General features: G+C 34.6%; 1 protein-coding gene across 3 annotated transcripts in view; it reads right to left on the reverse strand.

The window, feature by feature from the left end:
• Window positions 1–6,248: 6,248 nt before the first annotated feature.
• Window positions 6,249–26,902, reverse strand: part of LOC148954552 (ubiquitin-protein ligase E3B) — a 78,852-nt gene continuing 58,198 nt past the window's right edge. For 2 of the 3 annotated variants that reach the window (XM_089086590.1, XM_089086591.1), the window contains exons 9-11: window positions 23,357–23,486; window positions 13,598–13,874; window positions 6,249–7,735 (exon numbers count right to left, since the gene is read on the reverse strand). In XM_089086590.1, coding sequence (XP_088942716.1) covers window positions 7,563–7,735; window positions 13,598–13,874; window positions 23,357–23,486 — 580 coding nt within the window. In that variant the 3' untranslated portion in view covers window positions 6,249–7,562. Of the gene's footprint in view, window positions 7,736–13,597; window positions 13,875–23,356; window positions 23,487–26,902 lie in introns of those variants that run through there. The other variant, XM_089086592.1, reaches the window with a different exon arrangement.

Consider the following 26,902-nt stretch of genomic DNA (forward strand, 5'->3'; position numbering starts at 1 on the left):
AATTGTTTTGAAATGATAGTTAATAAAAGACATAAAATTAAAAAGCAAAGGAAATATAAATATTACAATCATAAAAAGATGAAATAATGAAGGCCTGGAATCAACTGGGACCGAGGTTCAATTCCCCGTGTTGCAAGGAAAGAATGTCGTAAAATGAAATTCCTAATTTTTTTGAAACGTCGAAAAGCAAGGAAAGTATTAAAGAGAGGTGGGCAGAATTTTTTCACAACTTGTTAAACCTTTATTAAGTTCCATAAAAGAATATAATAAAGAATGAAATTCGTTTTGACAATCTGGAAGTGGAGCAAGATTTATTTCGTCAAAGACAGTTAGAGACAGTATTAAAACGATTAAAAATCATTTAAAAGGTGCTAATAGTGTGGTAAATGAGCATTGAAATATGGTGATTGAAAAGTTAGGAACAAAATTTTAAGACTGTGAATTTGATTTTTGAAAATAGGGAAGTACCTAGTGATTTTAGGAAACGTTAAATCAACCCTTCTTGTAAGAAAGACGAGTAAGAAGTGGGTATGGTGATGGAAGAATTAACTTGGCTTTTGTAATAAGCACATTATTTTACCTTGTAATACTCATCAGACTAAGTGGCGTCGGGGATACAGTTTTAAGAGAAAAACAGTGAATTTTTTTGAAAAGGAGAGTATGTATCGACCAAATTTTTATTCTTAGATTAATAATTAAAAAGTGACTAACAGACCCCTTTTGTGATCAGTTTTACACATTATGAAAAAGCATTTGATTCAGCCGACAGAAGAGCCTTATTGACGGTCCCTCAATCTTTCTTTTTTTCAGTTTTTCAGTCTGTCCTCTACTCAACGCCTCGCTGTTTACGATAATTCTTTTTTCTATCATAATAAAAGCAGTGATGTATGATCTAAGGTTTATGTAATGAGTGCAGCGCTTATGAAGGAGCATTCCATTTTATATACGGATAACTTCTGTTCGTTTTAAGTGTTAACGCCATTCCTTGCTTTTAACTAAAAAAATTTGTTTTTTTTTATTTAATTTTTGAACTTTTTGAATTAATGGAGGTTTTGATTTTGGCTCACCATACATGAATAATTATAAAAAAAAATTGCATATTAATTTTACTTTTATTTGGTTAAATGGCTTTCTCGAAAGTTGTTTGATTTTATTTACGAACCTTTTCATTAGTAACAACTATACGTAACTTACGAATTGACTTACGTAACGAACATCTATAGCCATATATTTTTAATACATATATTAGGGGGTTCGCCCCCTAGTCAATACCTCGCTCTTTACGCTAAAGTTTGAATTCTATTCCAATTCTTTAAAAATGACACCTTAATCACAAAGGCCGTTAATTAGAATAAATAGGTCTTATGAAAGTACTAAAACCGACCACTGGGTCGATACGATCACCCTTGAAAAAAAAAAAAATAAAAAATAAACACGCATCTTTTATCTTCTTCTGGTGAAAATTACAAAATTCCACATTTTTGCAGATAGGAGCTTGAAACCTCTACAGCAGGGTTCTCTGATACGCTGAATCTGACGGTGTGATTTCCATTAAGGTTCTATAGCTTTTAGGGGGTCATTCCCCCTTTTTCCAAAAATCAGCCAAATTTTCTCAGGCGCGTAACTTTTGATGGGTAGGACTAAACTTGTATATTTGAAATCAGTATTAAAAATCTGAATCTTTTGATGTATCTATTGGTATGAAAATCCCGTTTTTTAGAGTTTCGGTTACTATTGAGCCGGGTCGCTCCTTACTTACAGTTCGTTACCACGAACTGTTTGATTCTTTGGTAAATTGTGAAAAGGAAGCAGACTAAGGATCATAATCAAAATCTGTGATATGGTTAGAGAATCACAAATTTCAAATGCGTAAATATCGTTGAATGCGTACGGTTATTTAAAATGTAAAAATAATATCAAGGAAAATTCTTCATTGGTGCATAATATGTGCGACAAATTGAAAGAGGAAAAACAAATTTAAGCCCCCAGCCCCAACGAAAATGAGTTGGATCCGCCACTAACACTGAACAGAATTGCTGGATGTAAGCAATTTCTCTAACAGCAATATAATAAATGGAAGTCAGCACTTTTAATACTGACTTTTAACCAAAAGCAAGAGTTGGCAAAGCAATTTAGTTTTCAAATAATAAGACTTCTGTTTAATGTGAGAGGGTTGCTGTATTTATTCAATTGATGTTCTAAGGATATCATTAACACAGCAGTAATGTGCAAAGAAGGTGTTTTTTTTTTTTTTTTTACTTATTGGATAAATGAAAGAAGTGGAAAACGGGCAATGCACAAACAAATAGTCTCACTTAATCATTCGTCGGTTGGGTCTTTAATTTTTTTTTTTTTTTTGTTGCACTATCTTTTTTTGTTTAGGGTTTCATCTCATTAATTAAGGGTAAAAATTATCAGGAGATTCCAGGGGTGGGTCTGGAGCAAAATCTGGGGGGGGATGTGACAAGGCTTCCAGTAACCATAATTTTCGGAGGGGGGGGGGGGGTTGGCAATGTGACAAGGGCGCCAACAATTGACCAAATTGACAATTTTTTTAAGAGTGAAAAAAAAAACAAGAAATGAGGACACTATAAAATATTGGAGGGGGGGCAGGGTCCCCCGAGCCCGCCAGTCCGCCAGTGGAAAATTCTGAATATTTTTCGACAAAAGACAATAAAATAGGAAGAAAAAAGATATTTGTTGCGCTTGCACGGTACCATTAACTACTAAATAAGCGAAAGTTCTTTTGATTTTCTGTATGGCTTCGCGTTCTTTTACCCTGACATGGTTCAAAAAGGTAGGATCTGCGACAGGTCCGCCACGTCTTTTCATATCAATTTTTCAAATCTATTGACGATCCTTGCGAAGATTTTGTGAGGCAATACGAAGGAAGAAATCAAATTGCTACAACGTCGGGGAAAGTTTTTCTCCAAATATTAATCGATTCCTGACAAAATGAGTAAAAACAAGAACACAGTTCTCTGGGTAGAAACAAAGAACGTTTAACCCTTAATATAAACAAAAATTACCCTGCTAGGGGAATGGAGCACCCATAGCCTGTTTTTTTTTGTAGAGGGCAGGCCACTCTTTTTTAAAAGACTAAACATTTATACATAAATAATGAATTTGAATTTTCCTTTTTATAATACGTGGTCAACAATAAATAATATAAGGAAATCTATCTATGTTCGAAACACATATGTTTTAAGCGAAGCACGAAAATTGCCGTCAAGAAATAAATGGAAAATTCCTTCTACAGAGCAAAACAGAATTTTAATTTTTATAAACATATTATTCAAATATTGAGAATCGGCAGTTACTATTGTACTGAACTAGTCAATATGTGAGTTTCATTAAAATAATATTTTACACAGTCTAGAAACTAACCTTTCAGCAAAGATGTTGAAACATAACTTACGTACGGAAGATGTTTATTCGATATATTCGTCACGCTATATAATACTGCAATGCACTCTATGCTAACGAATGAAATTGGAAACATCACTCATGTGGAAATTACTCTCAGAAAGTAAACTAACTTCCTCCAATTTAAAGCTGAAACTTTAAAGGTATGATGAGAGCCATCTTAAAATAAAAACGAAGCACAACCAACCCACCCTCTTGCCCTTTCAGATGTCACCCTTAACACCCACTACTACTACTAGAGGTGCAAATGCGCCTGGCTGCGACTGTGACTACTCCGACAGCGACAACTTGCAACTGTAACTGCTTGCAACTGCTACTACATCTACTTTTGACTACTTAAAGGGAATATTGAACAAAATCGAAAAACATACTGTGTGTAAACTGATTGTAAAAAGGGCACAACAGCAACATCTCAGGAACAGTTGAGGGCATTAAGTTGAAACTTTCAGGGCATGTTGGACATTGCTTGGAGGGCAAAGACCCCCTTGTCCTTTTTAGACGCCTTAAAACTGGTCAAAATTATGAAATACCCACTTTGTTCAAATTAGTCAAAATGTCTAATAGCTATACCTCTTAGAGAGATGGTAAACTAAGTCAAAAGACACAATATGGATCAAGGTTGTGAAAAGGGAACGTCTGCAATATCTCCAGAATACTACTACTACTACTACTACTAACAACTCACCGCAGCACCAAGCCGCCTGAGGCCAACACAGCTACCCACGCTCCTCCTCCATACCAATCTATTTAAAGCCTCCCTTTTTACACCCTCCCACGAAGTTCTCATTTCCTTTAATCTTTATTTATGACATTCTCTCAACCCAGACGAGGGTGACCTGCTTTCCGTTAAACCCAAGAGAGTTGGCCAAAAAGAACAATCTTCGGCAATCTGTCATCCTTCATCCGCACAACGTGCTATAGCCACCTCAACCTTTCTTTCATTATAGCCCTAGGGAGCGGTATTGAACCACATTTTTCGTATAGCCTATTGTTTGAAATAGTGAAAGGTATTAAGTTGACACTTTCGTAGAATGTTGAGGGGGATATCGAACTCAATCAATATACAATTAAGTGCATCCTGGTTGTCAAAAGGGTGTGGATGCAATATATCAGGATCAGCTAATGGTATTTAGCTGAAGCTTTCAGGGTATATTGAACTAAATTAAAAGATACTATGTACATCAATTTTGCTACATGGTGTGTGGATATGTCAAATATCTCACGAACAGTTACAAAATTAAGTTGACACTTTCAAAGATGTTTAGGTGGATACTGTATTCGATCAAAAGACAATGTGAGCATCCTGATTGTCAAGATGACGTATCTATAACATCTCAGGAACGGCTAATTGCATTTAATTGAAACTTTCCGGGAACTTTGAGGGGGGATGTTGAAAAAGAACAGAATATACTTGCGCCGTTAAGCCACGGCAAAATATATAAAAGAAACATTAATTATGCAGAAATTACAAAATTCTTCTCATAATTCAACCGAAATCTAACTCTATGATCCATAGCAAGACAGAGGTATCGTACCAAATTTCTTGTCTGGCTGCTTTTGATTCAGTGTCTTTTCTCTTCTTGCAGAGTTCACTCCAAAAGGTTAGACTTTTTTTTCTGAGCACTAAAGATGACTTGGCGGAGGTCCTTGTCGAAATTTTTGCTTCTTTTCCTTTTCGTATCTTACCACTGGCTGATAAGATCCTCGTTTTTTCTCACCTATTTGATTTTATTTTTCATTTATTAAATCATTTCTTTGTTTCATGCTCTCAACAAACTCCCCAAAATCAAAATTCTCCCTACCAAGCACTTCAGTTCTCTAATCGTTAACTTCTTCGCATTCGCAAATTAACTGGTAAACGATTTTATTCAAACCTCCACAAATAGGACAAAAATAAATCAAAATACGCTAATTAATACTAATAAATTGAATCGAATATTTAAGTTCTTAAGCCCAGGACGTGCAAACCGGAGGAATATTCATTATATTAACCAAGAATAAACTTTGTCAATAAAAAACGAACAGAGATTATTATTAAAATACTTTTCGAAAAAGAAGTTTATTAAAGAAAAGTGAAGAGCCGTTTCAAACTTAAGATCAATATAAATAAAGTCCTATAATAATTAAATCTCATAACGACCAGAAATTCAAATTAAAGAATAATTGAAGACCAAGATGAACACAAATTACAAAAAATGATCCTATCAAATATAAAGATAACAGATACTGATATAGATGAATAAATTAATAATGTAAATCGTAACTTTTGATTTGTTTTATGCTGTATTTTACTGATGACGGCTGTTGAATATATTGCCGAAACATCCGCATAGATTGCACTATTGTGTTGCTCAATTTCTTCACAAATTTCCTTGTTGTCGTCTCTTGTTTTGCATGATGAATAAATAAATATTATAACAAGTAAAAATTAAATTGAATTTTCAGGCCAAAATTAAAACGAACAAGATTACTTCAAGCAGGAGCTACTGCCACCTTTCCCCTCCTCTAAACATAAAATTTCTAAACTCTATTGTGTTATTTGTGTTTATTGAAAACAAATTATACTATACACATTTTTTTTGTACTTGTAATTTTGCAAAATAAACATTTGGAAGTGGAGCAACATTTATCTTGTCAAGGAGAGTTAGAGGCAGTACTAAAAAGAATAAAAATAATAAGACCTCAAGTGCTGAAAGTATGGTGAATGAGCATTAAAATATGGTGATTAAAATTAGAAGTATATTACTAAAAATTGTGAGTTTGATTTTTGAAAAAGAGGAACCACCTAGTGAATTTGGGAAAAGTCAAGTCAAACCTTCTTGTAAGAAAGGTGATAAGAGTGAGTGTCGTAAAAGAAGCACTAACTTGGTTTTTGCAACAAGCACATTACTTTGCATTGACATACTCATTAGACTAAGTGGCGTTGTAGATAAAGTTTAAAGAGAGGAACAGTGTATTTTTTGAAAAAGGAGAGGATGTGTCGACCAAATTTTTATTCTTAGATTAATAACTGAAAAGTGACTAAAAAAACCCTTTAGTGGTCAGTTTTATTCATTATGGACCAGCATCTGGGTTAGCCGACAGAAGAGCCTTATTGACAGTCCCTCAATCTTTATTTTTTTTTTTAGTTTCAGAACAAGCATATTTATTTCAACTAATTTAAAGTAAACAAATGTAATTAAAGTAAACAAATGTAATTACAGATGTAATTAAATGTAGATACAAAGGTAGATATTTGTAGGTATTAGTAGATACAAATGTAGTAATTGTAGATATTTGTTTACTTTTTTTAAAGTAAACAAATGTAGATATAAATGTAGATACAAATGTAGATACAAATGTAATTAAAGATGTAATTTAAAGTAATCATACAAGATTTGTTTGCATCCCAGCCCCTCAGAGAACATCTTTGTGAAAGCCAAAAACACAAAGGCAGATATAAATGTATAGAATAACAGATTGATTTAAGCTGCGACCAGGGCCGTATCCAGGATTTTTTTCAGAGGGTTATTTTTTAGGGGGCAAGAGGGGTATCCATCCGGAGAGTCAAGGGGAACGGGAAATATAATAATTTTTTCTCTAAATTATTGGGGGGACAACTACCCGCTGGTCCCCCATCGAAAGGACGACACTGTATATCTGATAAATTAAGTAAGCAGAAATGGATAAACGAAAAATATTCATCTAATAGCAACCCACTCTCTTACGATCTTCTAAGATTTTTTTTTTTTTTTTAAGTAGTCGAGATCAGTGTCGGATCTTCTGGAAAATGATCAACGTTGTCAGTGACTGGAGATCATTGAACTTGCAGTGGCTAACCGGAATCGACAGGACAAAACTTGTCACCAAATGTAGAGCCCCTAACGAGTCTAGTTTCGTGGACCGTGATGTGCTTTACACAAGTATTCAGTTTCTCTTAAGATCAACTTTCTTTCCTCCTTTTTCACTCCCCGTTCTTATGAATATTTTATTTCTTAAAATCAATTGAATTTTACGAATTCTAAAGCGTTTTCTCGAACCTAATGATTAAAGCGTAGCAAATAATGACAAATATGATCAGTAAATCATTACAATAAACAGATAAAATTACGTAACTTTGTTAAACGGTTATGTCTTAATATGAGATAGCAATAACTTCAAGATAGTTCAAATCCTGAATTGCTGTCGATGGCATATTTTAGCTTCTCCCGTAAAGTTGCCTTCTTCTGGTAGTTCGGTAGCTTTAGAAGATTGAAACACGTTGAAGCGGTCGGAAGACGATTCACTGGATCTTTTCTGTGCAAGGTCAAAAATCCTCTTAGTACACTACCTGAAAAACAAAACAACGAACTTTTAGTACCCCTAACTTAAAAAGAATTCAACGTAGGCGTGGCACTTTAATTGTGATTTATCACTATTTCCAGTAATTTTATGTTGCCTAGTAATTGTTTAGGGTTAGTTATTTTTAGCATTTTTTCGAAAACTAGTAATTTTTGCCTGAATCTTGTGATTTTTTATGATACAACGCATAGCCATGAAACCAATTAGCCATGAAACCAATTATAGCAAAAGGAATATTTGAGTGAAAACTTTAGCGATAGCCAAGAAAACCAAAACTATTCCCTTTTGTTTTGCCTCAGACACCCTACTTAACCGAAAATATGTTCATCAGTCAAACTTAACAGAGACTGGTGTAAGGAGGCCTTATTTTTGTGTAAATTTGGTAACTCAATTTCAGTAAAAGTTGGAATCCCCTTTGCTCCAACAGATCAAGATAAAGCGACTATTTCAAATCAGTTAAATTTGAAAACAACTTCGCTTTGTGTAACTAGTCATAAATCTTGTAGTGACGTTTCTTTGTTTAAGCATCGAACGACTTTTGAACTCATAATAAATAGTTGAATGCCATATTTAGACCAGTTTTGCATAAAACAGAGAGGACTGTCTTAAAGCGTTACAACATTTCAAACTTTAGAATAAAGGCCTTGAAATACGGGAAAAAAACTACTTTTTAACAAAAAGGTTGTGATTGGCTAAAAGGACATAATGGAAAGGTCGCTAAGCGAATCAAAGTTAAGTAACAAATTGAATAAAATGTACGGATCAGGGAGAAATAAGGGCTATTTTGTGAGGAGAGCAGGCTAGAAAGGAACTTTTTGTAAGTAACCTTTTTAACTAAATATGTCAAGTACCTGTTTTGTCTCAATATCTTTAAATGTAAGGTTAAAATAATAATATCAAACCTTTTCGTCACTTTTGACTATACCGAGAAAATCACATTTCCGTGTTGAATTAAGTTATAAATTGAATCCTTCAAATTTCCTTTGAATATAACACTTAAACAAAGTAGTAAACTTCTGAAACACTTCTGTCGCTTGGTACAAATCAATGACCCTATTTGAATTAAATTAATACTTACATCTTTGAGCCATCTGGACTTAAACTTTAGTTAGAGCGAAAATTCCCGTTTGGGGGTACCAACTGATTCATAAAGGGTTTGAATCTTACTGATAGTTGAGGTAACCCTGAGGTCCTCTGTGATTAATTAAAGGATGTGTGATCCAATTAAAATTGATCAGAGGCGGAAAATACCCGCGTAAATAACTTAGGACTCTTATTAGATTTTATTCTATTTGGTGATTGGTTTCATAGTTCAGTTAGTATATATCAATTAGTCAAGGTTCGAGCCATTTAAAGCAAAGACAGCATTTTAAAGGTTGAAATAACCTAAAATTAATTTCTTCCCGGAAACTTAAACTTGTTGAAGAAGCTTCGAATAACCGAAGGTTTAGGAAGGAGGGAGACCCTAAACAAGTAGTCAACATTAGGAGAGCCTTTGTGCCTCCCTTTTCCAGCCTAGTGTTCCTTGGAACTTCGCCTGGTATTTATTTAAATCTTACACCCAGAAAATTGGAACTACCTGGACAATAACATTGCTTACCTCCTTGTGGATTCTCTGACATGTATATGGAAGAGAACCTTATTCCCCTTTAAGTCGTTCTTTCGTTTTGCTTATCTCGCACCGGCTGTTTACACAAAGGTGACCTTGCTATTTTTCCAGATGGGTTACGGAAAAGGGGGAATAATGCTGTCAAACTAAGAATTTCAAGTCCTTTCTGTCTAGATAAATTCAATTAAGGGTTTTCCCTGTCGAAGCTAAAGTTTATTAAAGGTCCAAGGAATACTAATTCTTTTACAAGACGTAATTATAGGAAACGTTGGTTTTGGTGAAACTGATAAATTAGTCTCTAAGCAAGTATGGTTATTCCTAGTTTTGGCTCACATTAGAAGCAATAATTGGAACTAAAGGATTCTAATGCCCCAGGACTCATGCCTTTACTAACTATTCAAGTGTAACTCTTTCAATAAGAAATATTCGATAGCCCTAATCTTAAGAATATTCTTTTTTCTCGGTGAACGGCGTGGACTATAGAGGGAACTCCTGGACAATAAACACACACGCAATATAAGATTAACCAACCCGGAAGAAAGCTATTGGACGGGTTTATAACAATAAGAATTACAACGTTTCTCCTATTTTGTATTAAGTTTAATAATAAATTTTAGTTGTCACCAGATTTTTGTACCTATTTCGAACAAAATCGCCTCAGTTTATCACGCTACCACTTTTAGTCCTAAAAAGCAGGGCAATCTTACACTGGGTTGATAAAGTTGTATGCATCAACTAGCATAAAGCAGTACTACCCAATATGCAGGTGCTTTGTTACAGAGCCACATTGTTATGGAACATTTCAATTTAATCGTCATTGATTAATCTGTATTGATTGTTTTCTGTTTTGTTTTTTTGGCGTGTTATTTTTATTAATAATATCCTTATGAAAGTATAGAGTCAACTTATTGGAAATTTGAACTTGATGCTAAGTGAAGTAAATTTTGTTCCTCCGCTTAATTAAAGAAAGTCTATTTCCTCAGTCCATCAAAAATGTCAATACAATTTCTTTTTTCAGTTTTGCAATAGTATCTTTCTTCTATGCAGAATTGATTTTTCTGATGTATCATAATCCAGAAAAGAATTTTTGATATAAACAAAAACAAAACCAGGCAAGTGTGCCAAACTTTGCTTAGATGGAGCACGAGGTCCATATGAGGAAGACACGCCTTAAAAAAAAATAGGCAAATTATACAGAATATTAGATAAAAATTGCAGAAATTGCATGATCTCAATTGCAGATTCTCTTTCTCGTGTGCCTGATTAATGATCAAAAAATTATTTTTATTACTGATAAACCAGGTTTCCATGCTTTTAATCCAAATATTCCAAACTTCTGCTTTTTGTATATAGAAAAAGCTATTGTAAGATCAAACAGTTCGTGATAACGTACTGTAAGTAAAGAACGACTAGCCCAATAGTAACCAAAACTCGAAAACAAGTAATTTTGATAACAATTAATACAACAAAAGAGTAGGCATTTTATACTGATCCAAATATATAAAATTCACTAAATTTAACGTTACTCATCAAAAGCTAAAAGCCTGAAATGTGTTTCCTGATATTCGAAAAAAGGGGGATATCCCCAAAAAGTCAAAATGTTAAAGAAAATCACACCATTAGACTCGGGATATCAAAGAACCCTTTTAAAGGTTTCAAGCTCGCCTCACAACAATGCGGAATTTTGTATTTTTGGCCAGAAAAATGATCACGAATGTGGGTTTTTTTTCTAGGGATGATCGTGTTAGAGCTAATGATCCTAAAGACCGCGAGATGGCTCATTCGAATGGATATTAGAAGTTCTTGGGCTCTTTTTATGTGACCAAAAAGATTTGAGGGTAACTAGACCCCTTCCCACGCCCCTTTTTCTCCAAAAACATCCAATCAAAATTTTGATAAAACCATTCAGTTCAGTATAGTTGAAAGGTCAAATAACTATGCCTCTGGGAACAACATGACATGACCCCACAGCTCCCGGGGAAAGGGCTGTAAGTTTTGCAATTTGCAATTGTTTCCATACAGCATTTTTTATTGGAAAAAAATCAAGGGGAGATATTCTGCGGGAAGGGATTTTCCAAGGAGAAGATTCTCTGTGACGAGGTAAGTTTCCGGAGCGAATTTTTTGGAATTCATGTGCGGAATTCTTTTTATTTGTCTTAATTTCTCCTTTGTTGCTCAACTTTAAACCTAAAGAAAACGTTCTGGGGGAAATTTTCAAGAAGGAGGGAAATATTCTAGAGTGGCTCTTCTGCGGGGGGGGGGGGGGATTTTACACGGAAGAATTTTCCAAGGGGTAGGGGGGGGGGGTATTTTTGAGGAAAATTTTCCATGGAGGGAGGATTTGCGGCATGATTTGAAAAACAATAAAAATTAAACAAACAACCAGTTTTTTTTTCAAATGGACTTTCTAAGGGGTATTGGCCAGGAAAAATTTTCCGGGGGGAATTTTAATCGGTAGGAACTAACCATGGGGGAATTTTTTGAGTTAATAATTTTTAATAGGGGGAATTTTCCAGGTGAAATTTTTCATGGAGGTAGATTTCTACCTTACCATGCCGGGAAGGTAGATTTCCCGGCATGGTTTTAAAAACAATCAGAAACTTTAATTAATAAACAAGTTTTTTAACTGAAAGTAAGGAGCAACAATAAACCTTAAACCAAACAGAAATTATTCCGTATATTAGGAAGCATTTTTAAGGCATTTTTAGAAGGAAGAGATTCGGGTGAAGATGAAACACGAAGCGGAAGACCTTAATCGTCAAAAGAGACCTTTGGCAAGACCAAAACGACATCCGGAGGGAAAGGTGCTTTAACTTTTTGGATTCGATTTGAAATGACATGGGGAAATAATGAAGCCTATTACATTTGCACTTTTAACGGTGAATACCCACCCCAGAAGTTAAGATCCAATAGGCTCAGCCTTAAAAAAGCAAACATTTCAGAGCGTTATTTTCACAATAAAATCTATTGGGATTTTAATAAAAGCGTAAAAGTAAAATGACAAAGAATGGCAAAAACGGTATTTTTACATTGTCAAAAGAATTAATCATTTGCAAATTAAAAGTTAGTGAAAAATGCAAAAAAAAGTACCGCACCGAATAAAAATAATAAAAACATTCCGAAAAGGAAACAAGTCCTCAGTTTATGTCTCGGTCAAATCCATTCATTATTTGAGAATTGGCAAGTCATTCTGTTATGTTCTTGCTACCATAGAGGTCAAAACGACTGTCAACTGATTAATGGCTGTCATTTTATTAATATATCTCAGCTTTATAAGAAAAACTTTCAACTACATTAGGGGTACTACTTTAGAAGAGCCATTTTTTCTCTCACACTGCATCAAAGGGATAAAATTAAACGGCGTTAAATGTTACATAATGCATATTAAACCCGCGTAATTAAATGTAAAGCATTTATCAAGCCAAGTTGAAATAAAATGCATGTATACCATACAATGGAAGGATTTATATGCAGCACAACATATTTGGTGAGCAATACTCTGTATAATATATTTAAATCTGGTCATCCCAATGAATTGTGCCATATTCTTTTGAGGATAATTAGAATTTTTATCTTTTCTGCGACGATAGCACCAAGAGCCCTGTAAGCCCCTCCACCCACAAAATTAAGACTTTACCTATCCAAACAAGACTATTGGTCCAACCCTCGTAGGGCTATACATTAATTGTCATTGTTAAAACTGTCATTAGGTATATACGAACTAATAGACTTATAAAATCACGATTGGAAGTGAATTGACTTTAAGTTTGTTTTGTCCGGTAAGTTCATAACATTCAGAATCATTAGTTAAGGTTACGATTGAATATAAATAATCAAGGGGAAGTGAGAGAGTACACAAGACCCACTACCTGGTCTTTATTACAGATTTGTACATATAGATGGGGAAGGGAGGCTAAACCCTCCAAATTCACGATTTTTTTCTAAGGATTTACTTCATGTACACTAATATTCTAAAGGCAAGTATTAGCACAGCATAAATATTAAACATTAGCGAAAATTTGGTTCAGAAATGGGACACATCAAGGGCCTGGAAAGGAATTTCCCTTTGCGTCACAGCAATAGCTTAAGTTGCTACCACAGCATAAATATTAAAGATGGTAGAGTCATGAAGAAAAAGTAAGCGACTAATGTGTCCCAAAAATCTTTGATGGAGAGTATATGAATTTTGGCTATTGTTTGATATTTATGCTGTGAGTAACAGTAAATTTTTGGATGGCTTACCAATAGTGTCCCCTCTATCTTCATCATCACCCACTTCCACACATCTAACCGAGAAAGGTGGTTCAAGATTACCAAAGCCTAGAAGGGGTGGACTCGAACAGCTTGTTACAAACTTAAGGAACTTTCTCTGTTCTGTTTCTGTAAGTTCCTTTTCGACAATGTCCCAAAGCCATTGGATAACACGATGCGAGTCGTGAAAGCCTCCATAGTAATGTGTGTTCCGTCTCAGATCCTTGAAGTCGATTCCAGTAATATCACCACTGATTAATCGCTGAAGCTGGAAATTTTTATTATTTATAAAAAGTAGCTCCAGGGCCGTATTTTAAGAGCACAAAGTTTTCATAAGATTTTGATAGAAGAATTTGAAAGCTTTTACAATTGTACGAAAAATATAGAAAGCTATGAAAAATCACAATGATCTCGAGATTTCAGAGAAAGACTTAATTGCCTACGCATGGCCGTATCCAGGATTTTTTCAGGAGGGGGGGGGGTACAAAAGGATTTTTTGGAGGGAACACAAAAAAGCTTTAAAAACGCATCAAAAATTTGTTTATATTCATTTTTGTTGTGTTTTTACGAGCCGGACAAACATTTCGGGGAGGGTGGGGGTTCAAACCCCCCTAACCCCTAGATACGGCCTTGCCCCTACGTACATGTCTGACAAGCTGACCCAGGATCTTCACATTCTTGAAAACTTTCACTTGCTTCCACATATTCGACAGGCAGAAATATTGTTATTTATCACGTAAACTGACTAAACTCCATTAGTGCTTCCACTTTTCGATTTCAATTTTCCCTATTTTTATATCAATTTTCCCTTAAATTTCCTATGTTTAGGTCTGATTTCTCCCTAGAAAGAAGGGATATTTTACTTTACATTTCCACACGATCTAAATGATTGCATGATTTGATGCTGCACAGCGAAGCATCAAACTATTTTTTCTACTCCAGATATTGATATATATATAACATCTTTTTCACTACCTAGAACACATGAGAAAGTTTAATTAAGCGTAAACTCCAGCACTTCATCGCACTTGGCGTTAGGCTTCATCATGAAGCCAGTGATAGCTTTCGGTATTCTGACAGTTGATAAAGTTTTACCTTCGTTTTTCAACTAGTAATTGACTGGAACAAGTGAGACTAGTGTGACATTCTCGAGAGTATTTCGAATGTCTGTTTTGATTAATTTCAGGGGACTAAACAAACGCTCACTTGGTACATTGCTAAAAGAAAAAGAGAAGATCAGTGATATGCGCTTCCGCAATTCCGGATACTTGATTTCACCACTGCGAGTCTCCAGACTAAATATCTTTATCCACTACTGCTCAACTGACAGGTCTTCAACTTGAGCATCTCCCAAATCAAGCTCAGTGACATCAGTCATTGCCTGTGACCTCCATTCTACGTCAATTTTCTGGAGGCAATACTTTTCTCTTAGAACAAGAAATCTCAAAAACAGTCGCCTTTGAGATTTGGATTTCAAACTTCTTGCATTCCTTGGTTCAACCAAAGCGTCTTGGAAGGGTCTTGGATGTGCTTGATTAGGACTACATAGCATTTTCAACAAGACTGGTAAAAGAGATCAATATTACCACTTGGGCTTGACCATCTACGAGTCCTTGCATTGCATTTGTTGCAGCTATTCCCACCTATGTCTGGTTTAAAGGCAGGTACTCACTTGAAAGGTAAGGATCCAGTTCGGCAAGTTCGCTGACACTTGCCTTTAGGGAGTGAAGAACTGGAAGCTCAGATTGAAAAACTTTGTTGAATTCGTTGGAGAGGCCAACGGCTTTGTCAACTTGATTTGTAATGTTGACAAGATAAGGTCATTGGTTGCAGTTGGGTCGTCAAACGTGGTTTCTATGAAAAACTGAGTAATAGCAACCTGATGTTCAATAAGCCTCTTTATGCAGACCAGAAGGAACAACCAACGGGTTTATCCTTGTGCAAGAAATGAGAATGCTTTGGATTGAAAGAACTCCTGAAATTCAGCATATTTATCTCGCATGGAAGGGCTTCTGAAAAAGTAGGCATAGATATCTCATGCCAAGTCTTCTATTGTCTTGGGAAGTGAGAAGCATGCATAAGATGAATATAAGTGAATAAGATGGCATGAACATTTCACATTCAATATATGGGACACCATGGCATTCATTAGTGTTGAAGCAGATCTATTGCCTCTAAACTGACATTAGTAGTATTTGTACGAAATTCAACAATATTTTGCTAGGGAATTGAGTCTTTTTTTCAATGACTTTTTGATGCAGTTAGTAAGACCCTCAGCCAATTCATCACTAAACTCATTTTAGTGATGGTAAGATTCATTTCTGACGCAAATGCATGTTAAATTTTGATTGAGGATGAAATTTTGACTATAAAGATAATTTTATTTCTTAGCTACCTGAATAATCCGTTAATATAAACCTTGCCCACAATTGCTGCATAGCCTAACCAATACTTCCTTATGTCGGTAGTTTACAACAATCAAAGCGATTGCATAAAAAATAAAATAAATACTAGGCTACCTAAATAATATTCCAGGGTTCAGCATTTTAAATTTTCGGCAATTACAGCACCGTAAACCAGTGTTGCTACATAAGTTTTTTTTTAAAAACCGAGCATACGCAATCTTTGAGAATTTTTCTGCCTTTTGTTTGAAAAAATAAATTTTCTCTTAAAATCCTTACGGATTTATATATATATATATATATATATATATATATATATATATATATATATATATATATATATATATATATATATATATATATATATATATATATATATATATATATATATATATATATATATATATATATATATATATATATATATATATATATATATATATATATATAAATATAATATATAAATATATATATAAATATATATATAAATATATATATATATATATATATATATATATATATATATATATATATATATATATATATATATATATATATATATAATATATATATATATATATATATATATATATATAGTACTGGGAGCCAAACGGCTTCGCCGCCAGGCACCGGCACTCCGCACGCGGCAAGCTTCTTTATATGGATTTTCATAGGGCACTCGCGAGTCGTACTTCACCATGCTGCCGATAAAAAAGAGCAGATTCATTTTTGTTTGCTAGATGTGTCTAAAGTTTTTGACGGTATTATTCATACTCAAGCTCTTTGTTCACTTCTTGTAAATGATGTTGGCACTTCTGTTATTTTTCTTCTTAGGTGTTGGTATAGCAAAGCCTGTTTGCGGGTAAAGTTGAACGGGATTAATGCCCAAGAGAATCTTCGTGATAGTGCGGAGTACGCCAAGGAGGTGTGTTGTACCCTTATGTTTTTCAGCTTTGTATTGCTAGAGTGCTCTCTAAGATAGTTGATACTTGCTTTCTTGGTTTTCTTATGTATCGTATATTGCTTACGCAGATGACATCCTACTTATAAGTAGGAGCAAATTTTCTTTGTCTAAAATGGTGGATTATGTGAGAAAAAGATTTTTAGATATTAGACTTGATTTAAATGTTGAAAAGCACGCGTATCTTGGTTTCAACGGTAATGCTACGAATTCTCCTTTGAAATGTAATTATTTTCCTATATGTTCGTTCAGTTGATAGCGTACGTTGGCGTGGTATTACTCTTTGTAATAATATGTTTTGTTTTCGTCAGTCAGCTGTTAGGGACGCATGTACCAAGATTAGATGTGGGTATTCCAAGATTGTTACAAATCGGTCGAAGTACAATCGCAAAGCTTTAGTGTCGCTGTACTCTGTTTTCTATGACCATGCAATTTTGTACATTTCAGGTATTTACATTTTGCTTAGGAAGAATGACCTATCTAAATTAAGGAAATGCTATTATCAGTATTGCAAATTTTTGTCGTATCTTCCGTTGTAATTTCGTACTTACGGTGTTATCAAAAAGTATAACACACCTGATATAAATGACAAATGACAAAAATTCATGATTTACATATAAAACTGTCTACAAAGGCCTATGAAAAACTGTCCCCTCACCATGGTCTCATTCGTTTGTTTCGCTGAATTTTCTTTTTATTTGTCTATCTATACTTTAAGTGCTGTGTGTTAATTTTTTCTTTTCTTTTTCTCTTTACTCCACTATTTTTCACATTCTTTGTGTAGTGGGTTATAAATAAATTGTTATTATTATTATTGTTGCTTCTTTTCGAACCGCAGATAATTTGAGCCTTTTGTTGATGTCATGACGTCACCACAGGTTCGATACAGCCACCCTGTGAAAAGTACGAATTCTTTCTTTAAGTCCTGACCTATTTAGATCGTTTATGTGGCCAGTCATCACTGTTGCTTGTTTTCCAACCATAGATTTCATTGTCATTTTTGTTCATGTTTACCTCATAAAGTCTTTTCCACGCGTTTTGCTTTGGCAATTTAAATTCATACATAATATCACTTAATTTCTTAAGACGTTATAGATAACAAATAGGTCATCTCCAGTTTCCTGCCATAGATCACTGTTCAAAATTTCATTTACAATTCAATGTGATTTTCGCTGTCGTTTGTTCCATGCCTTTTTGTTTAGCTGTTGCGATTCTCACTTTAACTAGTTTTTGAATCATATTTATCATTGCTTCATTTTCATCAATAAACCCCTTAAACATTTTAAATGACCATAAAGTAGAATTAGCACCTTTGAAAAATTATGTTTTTTTTATTGGACCTTTAACTTTTGCCTTGGCTTGTTTTTGTCATTATGAAAAACATAACGCCAAACCTTTGTTTTCTTAACAAAGACATGGTAAGCATTGATGACCGAATCCATGTCAAAATCCCAAACCCAATCATTATAACTATCATTTTAAGTTTTGCCCAGTTTTGATTCTCGCTGTCCTGTATCTTCTAACTACATGTTCGTTTGTTATTCATTTTGGATTTTCATTACTTCAGACAATTCTCCAATGCCCTCTGCTATAGCTGTCCTTATTGATCTAGTTTTACATGGTGGTCTAGGTTGTAGATTTGTTAATTGTTCAGGTAGTCGGACAAGACCGTAAAAAAAAATAGTTAAATTTAGCCAAATGACTTTTTTCCTATGACTCAAATAAATCTTCCGAAACTGAAATTCTTACATAAACGCATGGTTTATCACCGTTTATTCTTGCTTCTCATTCATGGATTTCGTGGCTTTTGTTTTTCACTATTTTGACCATCACAGTGAACTTCGGACCTCAAGTTAAACATAAGGTTCGAGCCTGAGCACAATTTCTTTATAATGGTAGGAATACAGAAAAAACTTAAATTTGTATATTACACACTTGAAAGAATCATTTATAAGTGATCCCTATTAAGTAATCGGATTAACGATACTTCTTGACTACTAAGATCCTTGCGTAGGCCCCCAGTGCGTTACTACAGCCAGATTTGGTTTCTTGGTCCCGTATTACTAAGCAAAGGTTAAACCTACTGCACCACAAAAGGACAAAAATGACCCCTACGTCACTTAAACCTAAATTAGGATTTAAATGACATACTGCATAGTTGCAAGTTGGTTGTTGTATAGTCAAAGGCTTTTTGAAACTCATATGCAAACCTGAAACTACATTACTACGTCATACCCTATAAGACTTTTGCTGTAAAGATACTTAAACTTTGACATAATTCTTTTTTCAAAAACTCAAGATTTAAATACCAAGACTATTCTGTACGTGCAAATTTCATAATGTGAATTTACAAAAAGCGAGATAAATTAACAACAAAACATTTTATAGAAGAAGTAAAATATGTTGGTAGTTGATATTGTAATATTGATGTTGTTAGGTATTTTAGCAAGTAGAAAAAGACCGTATAAAATGGACCATACAATACGAAAAGGTTACGGGTGTGCGACAAGCTGCATGAAGTAAGAAGAAAAAAAGAATGGAAAAGAAATAATATAGTAGAATGGAATACTTAAATCGTTACCACAGAGTGCGTTAAACTCGAATCCCTCAGCGCCGAAGGAGAGTCCATTGTCCACTGTGTTGTGGCAACTTCTAACGTAAATATACCATTCAGTTTGTGGTGTCTAAGACGTAATAATAATGTGTGAAAAATATCCCTTACATTTGCGGAGAAATTAACTTTTTCGTCTCATCTATCCGGGTTGCAGCGGTAGCTAGCAACCTAGTAAGAGACGATCACGTCCGACACTAAGAAATACAATAACCCATGACTCGTAAAAATATAGTCAGATCGAAACACAAACTGCACTATTAAAACCGCCTTGTCCGAAACTCTCATAGAGGAAACTTGCAGTCTATTGGCTTGAACAACAAAGAAAATATGTTGGCTTGAAAAACCAGAAAATTTGCTTGAACTACGATATTCTGCATCGAAGGCATCTTTTTTTTCGTTTTTTCTTTATCCTCAGCTAGCTGGGCACTGAGCTGTTTAATGGCTCATTTTAAAAGAAATTGCTACATCTAGAGTCTTTTGTAATTTAAAAAAATAGTTTTTAAGATAGAATCAATTTTTACAAAAAAAACTGCATTTTCATGTATAAGCTTGATGAATGACGTCATAATCGTAGGTTATAATCATATATGACGTAATAAGTGAATGCAATATTTATACACGCTTAGCTTTTGACATATAAGAAATACATAATTACAAGAATCATTTTTTCACGAAAAGTGTTCTTAAGAATAATCATGGTTGTAGCTGTAGTTGCAACCACACGTTTTAAAAAAAGCTGCCTAATAAGAAAAAAATTATATTAAGGGACAAACTATAGTCCATAATAAGTGAAATTGTAAAACAAATGATTATATTCATGATGATGCAACAAACACTTATCTTTTTGACAAGATAATACAACAAAATCATGGTTTCAGCTGCAGCTTCAACCTATTAAAAAGACGAACTATGTCCATTAGTATGCAAAAGTTGAAAATTGCGTTTTGACAAAAACTGCCAAATGAGAAAAAATCACAATCTGGATATGATTCAGGAATGTTAAATATTATTTCGGTTAATCTTAAAAGTAAAAGTTTATAACGAAAATAAAACTACGGGTATTTGGAAATCAGTCTCCAATCTCTCGAAATTGGTGTCTGATAGAAACAAAACTTCACCATTGGCCTTAGCATGGTCCATCACCTTGAAAATCAAGAAGATTAACTTTTTGACATTTGTAGCACTGAAAGTCCTTATTTTCTTTTTCTTTTCAACCACGGCTAGTAGACTATCAGAATATCATAAAGATGTTTAATGGCTCATTTTAAAGAAAATTGCTATGTCTAGTGACTTTTTTTAAAATGAAACGACTCAAATAAATCAAATTCTTACGAAAAATTGTATTTTTTTATACAAGATCGTGGTTGCAGCGATAGCTATGTAATACTAGACCAATAAGAGCAGCTAAAACAAAAGGCATTGGCATTAAATTCACAATGGGGTAAATCAACAACCTGGACCATCAAATAAGACAAGACCCAAAAAACGAAAATTTGTGTTTTCAAAAAAGAAGTTTTTGTCCCACCACCTGAACAATAAAAAAAATTTACAGCCTGGACCACGATGTAAGACTAGACCAATAAGGGCAGCTAAAGCCAAGGCATTTGGCTCATTTTCTAAAGTAATGAAAATCCAAAATGAAGAAGAAAGAAAAATGGGGTTAAAAGATAAAGCAATAGCGAGAATCAAAATGTGTTCATTTTTGTTAATCTTTACCTCATAAAGTTTTTCTACGTCTTTTGCTTTAGCAATTTAGATGCATGCATCTTCTCATTTAACTTCTTAAGACGTTATAGACAAAAAATACGTCTTTTCCAGTTTCCAACCAGAGATCACTGTTCAACATTTCGTTTACAATTCAATATGATTCTTGCTGTCGTTTGTTCCATGCCTTTTTCTTTAGCTGTTGCGATCCTCACTTTTACTAGTTTTCTAATCACATTTATCCGTGCTTCATTTTCATCAATCAACCTCTTAAACGTTTCGAATGACCTTAAATTAGAATTAGCTCCTTTGTAAAATTACGTTTTTTTTATTGGACCTTTAGACCAATAAGAGAAGCTAAAACAAAAGACCTTTAACTTTTGCCTTGACTTGTCTTCTGTCATTATGAAAATCATAACGCCCAATTTTTTTTTACAGAGGTTGATGTAGTATAAGGTACTTGGCTAACGTCCTTATAAACTATAATGTCTTTATTTACAGCTATTTCATCGTTTGGAGCTTTTATAAAATATTGAATCTCGACTTTTGCCCCGGCTTGTCTTTTGTCATTATGAAATACAAATCACCGGAACTTTGCTTTTTTTAACAGAGGCATGGTAAGCATTGATGTAATACCTTATCCATGTCAAAATCTCAAGCCCAATCATCATAAATGTCATTTTCAATTTTGGCACGTTTTGATTCTCGCTGTAGCATATCTTCAAACCCTATTTTTATTTCTTCTTCATTTTAGATTTTCATTACTTTGGACAATTTGCCAATGCCCTTTGCTTTAGCTGCGATTATTGGTCTAGTTTTACATGATGGTCCAATAGTCTTAAATTGCCAGCGGTTAGAAGACAAGCGACAATGAGAATCCATAAATATATATATATAATCCATATATATATATATATATATATATATATATATATATATATATATATATATATATATATATATATATATATATATATTAGCCTGCCACGTGCCGGGGCCCGACGGCTTTGCCCATTACTTTAGCAACATTCTGCCGGGCCACAATATAGAGTCCAACAAAACGAATTAACAACCGCTGATTTTGAACTGAAGTTATCAAGTATTTTGCAGTAGGTTGCATCAAGACATGGCTAATTGTAGACAGAGAAAAGCAAAGACAGATAGTCCAAGTAATTGAGAGGCAAATGTTTAAATGGCTCGGGTACGGGTAAATGGCGGGAGTATAGAGTCCAACAAAAACGGTATCTCTGCGCTTGCCTAGTTTATGGTTTTAAAGCTTTGCTTGTTCTTGGGAGCTGGTACTAAGTACTATTACGTACCCGCACACAGAAGGAGTAAGGATAGGGTACTTTCTTGAGGAGAAAAGAAAGAAAACTGTTCGAATCTAAAAGATTAACCTAACAAACGAACCTATTTAGACCTGAGACCATTTTCCCTTAAATTCCCCCCCCCTATAAAAAAATCTATACCCGTTGGCGTCAATACGTAGAATTTCATCATTAAATGAAGTTTATTTTGATCATCGTGGTCAGATTACAATTTTAGCCCTGCAGGTATTTCTATGTATTTATTGAGCAACGCATTAATATAACCCCCTCCCACAAAACAAGCAAATTATGTGAAAAATACAGGACCTATTGAGGAAAATGAAAAAAATCTTGAGATTCCGATAGTTGGGGGGGGGGGGCTGAGTCATACATACGTACGTGCCTAGGTTAGAAGTTATAGACCTGTGAATAGTTAAAATAAGTGTCTTGAATAAGATGGCATTTGCAATTAGCATGTAAATACATATCAGTGAGATTCTGAGAAGAAGGCAGAGATATGAAATTTAAATAAATTAGCTTACTGGTGTGCAAGCGAGGAGCTTCCACACCACTGAAAATTAAAACAAGGAAAACTAAAGGGTGAATTATATCCCATTGCGTTGAATGGTGGCTTGAGCATAGCGGTAACGCCTCAAGAGCATTGTAATTTTCGAGGATTTTTATTTTAAATTACTCTTTAATCTTATAATAAGGTAGTTTCATGAGCATTATTAGCATTTTAAATATTGTGAGATAAGTTACCTCAGTACAGGAAAACAAAGCCAACCATTCAGGGTTGACGACCGTCCTAAACCCGCGAAGAAATGCCTGAGTCTGATCTTTAATTTGGGTGTTCAGCTTGAAGTGGGCCATCTGATGCACGTAGTGTATCCTATAAGCGAACAGGAAAAATAACTATCACTGTATTCAAATTAACTATAAATAATGTTTATACAGTTTGTGAGATGCATAAGCTATATGAACAATTCTTCAAACAAAGTGTCTACACCTACCGTAGAAAGAGGTAACTGTGGACACTAGAGGTAACTGTGAACAAAATCAGAAACGAACAATCAACGCTCTCTTTCCGACAACAGAGAAACTGACCGATTAGACTTGTTACTAGATTATTCATAGATGTCATCTGAATCAGCTGGTAATTCTTGCAATCAGGAGAAGACAAAATATTAGCTTATTATTTACAAGAGAAATTGAGCTGTCCAAAGTTGCGAAAAGGTGCTAAAAGTAAGTTGTCCTTTTTCCCTTAGATAAACTAAGCTAGGACTCAATGCCCAAATTGTCTAAATTTCCGTAAGCCTTCAGATAAATAAAGAAAGCGGAATGGGGGGGGGGAATTAATCGTTCGTCGAGAAGGGGAATTTCAAGGGGGAATACACCTAACCTCTTCTACTGTGCATATTTTGAACCTTTTCCTATTTCTTTCAGGCTTTTTTTTATTTCCTCCTTGGATGGAAGTCACTTAGCAATTAACGGGATAGGAAAAGGATTACAAGGTTAGATATTAGAGAAAAAAAATTACAATTTGTTTTATTGTATGGAATTTGTGCTGATCTGTACGGGGTAGAAGAAAAAGAGAGGAAGGAATAAATGTGATAAAGTGTTTAGATAGGGAAGTAGAATTTCAAAAATAAGAAACGAGTTTTAGAAACACTTTAAAACAAATATTTCGAATTGAGATTTTAATCAGTTTTTTATTCATTTTTACTTTAAATATAAGGTATTTAGTTGTTTTTTAGTAGTCAAATTGACGCAACCTCTTTTTGAGCAGTAAACACTTGACGATCCTTTTTTCGCTCCAATGGAAAGAGCGTGGATGAAAAAGACTCGATAATTATAAAATGGACAACCCTAAAGAAACCGTAGCAAGAAAAGACAAATTCCCCCAGCTTCTGAAGCTACTCATGGAAAGTCTAACAGCAAATGGAAAAACAAATCTCAAGAAAGTGTATCTCACCTTTGTCAAGTGCTAATCATACCCCAGAGTCCTCTACGACTATCCATTTCAAGGGCTACAAACTCCACAAGAGGTTGCAGACACCATTAGTAAAGATTTATTGGGTGTCCTACCAGCCCGCAAATTTAGACAGCACGTGAGGAACGTCAGGCAAAAAAGGACCAGGAAAAACCGTTGGAGTTGCAGACGACTAAAGTTTCGAGTCCGACAATGTATCAGAATAACGTGTCAAAATGCAAGAGTAAGTCTGAAATAGAAGTTGACGAGTCGGCGAGCATTGGCCCTTTTATGGTGTTAAGTAGGGCAACAGCCAAAACGGGCTCAAATTACCCACAAATGTGCGTGGATGGACATTGGCTCATTATAAAGTTCTTCAAGGGTTGAATTCACAAGCATTTCAGGGTGTTGGAGGTTGAGGCTCCTTTCTACTGACAGCTTGCTGAGCTTGACTTGCCACCGGAAATGCAAGGGTGGATCCTTGTATTTTTCCAGTGTGAAAGACTTAGCATTCATCTCTCTGGACTAGGTAGTGGGAGACCTTTCGACCCCGAGTCTCACTCACGGCACGAAATTTGTACTTTGATCACGACTTTGGTCATCTGAAATTGCACTAGTTAGACTTTCCTTTTAGAAATAAAAGGACACTGTATTTTTCCTACCAACACGTTTTTCTTCAACTGGTAGTTTTGCGCCACCAGAGTTCATACTCCTCCAACTCCTGTTCAAAATTACCTGTCAAAGTGTCCTAGTGTTCAAAGTTAAACCCCCAGAGGTAACGTTGACCGCCATTTTAGGATTTATACAGCTGTCACTGCATGAAGACCTGCAGTTTTGTACATTTGCCATTCAATACACAATGACGAATTCCCCAAACACCAAAAATAATTCCGGTAAATAGTAGTTTAAAGAACAATACCACAGAATAACCTTGATTTTTCAGTTTTTATTTCGAAGTTACCCCTTTCTACGGTATCTATTCTTGGACTTCTTCTAGATCAACATATTTATTTTAGAGATAATTTTTCTGTTCAACTTAAAAAAAAAGAGAGTTTACTGGAAAGAAAACCTCAGGAAGAGAAAATTAAGTACAAAAACACAAAAAGCCTCCTTATTTTTGACCTTCAAGGGCTATTTTACCCAAACAAATACAAGAAGACACTAAAGATAATTGCTTTTAACAATCGCTACTAGCTTGGGAGTTGAGCCCAAAATTCCCAGGCGGCTAGCCATAAGCTCAACTCCTACGCCAGCGCGGATTTTTCCAGCTATTATCCTTAATAAGTAAATTAAAGTCACGAACTTGTTTGTAGTTATACATACTCTGGGCTCAGTAATGTTTACAGAATTTGCAGCGCAGGTGGCCAATTATTATATTTACATTTATTTACTTCTTTACGATATAAAAAAAAGTCGCATGTTTTATTATTATTTCATGTTATTAGGGAGTCGAATATTGCTTGCATTTTTTTTTAGACACCTTCCATAAGAATTAACAAAGGGAAAGGCAAGGTGACAATCGTGATGTACGCAATTTTAGATGAAAATATTGGACTGCTGGAAGAAAGCGTTTTACCCCCCCCCCCCCTCCCAAAAAAAATAAGCAGGCTTCCATCCCTCAGAAAAAATTATTCAGACAATTTTACCCTTCATGATTATTCCACGAAAAACAAATTCATGAATAAATTTATGTATATGTTAATTATTCAAAGACATGTCAACCACCCCGCATAGCACAGAGTCGCACAATACTACCAACCCAAACTCTAGATATACAGTTAAACCATTCTCGTACCGAAAACAGTCTCTGGAAGACATTAATTGACAGAAATACATAAGCATGGCAGAGGGAAAGAAAGAGAGAGAGAGCAGACATTGCAGATATTATTCTAAACAGGTTAGCTTTAAAGGCTATTGCGCAAAAACTACGAGTAACTAACAATTCAGCGTGTATATTCAAATTTCGCATTAAATTAAATTGAAATACAATATTTTAATCCTTGAGCAAAAAAAAATTAACAAAGACAACGAACAAAAATAGTCATAAGACAAATGAAATATAAAACGAACAAAACATATTGTGAATGAATATTCTGAAATGAAGATGTAGAACTTAAAGTTGTATTGAGCCTTAAGTACATAGACTTTTCCGAAGTAGCCTAAACTTTCGACTAGGCAAGCAGAGGATGGGCAGTTATCCATCACAAGTGTCGTAGTACCTGCTGGGATAGTCTTCCGTAAACTGTGGGGATCAGGTGAACGAGAACTGGCACTTACTTATTAGGGAACATTCCAGAGGGAAGGTAACGTCACGTACGTATTGCACTGTTCCCGTG

Source organism: Artemia sp. Qi Xiang Cuo, chromosome 3 (genome assembly GCF_049724085.1).
Source record: "Artemia sp. Qi Xiang Cuo chromosome 3, ASM4972408v1, whole genome shotgun sequence".
Classification (NCBI taxonomy): Eukaryota; Metazoa; Arthropoda; class Branchiopoda; order Anostraca; family Artemiidae; genus Artemia; species Artemia sp. Qi Xiang Cuo.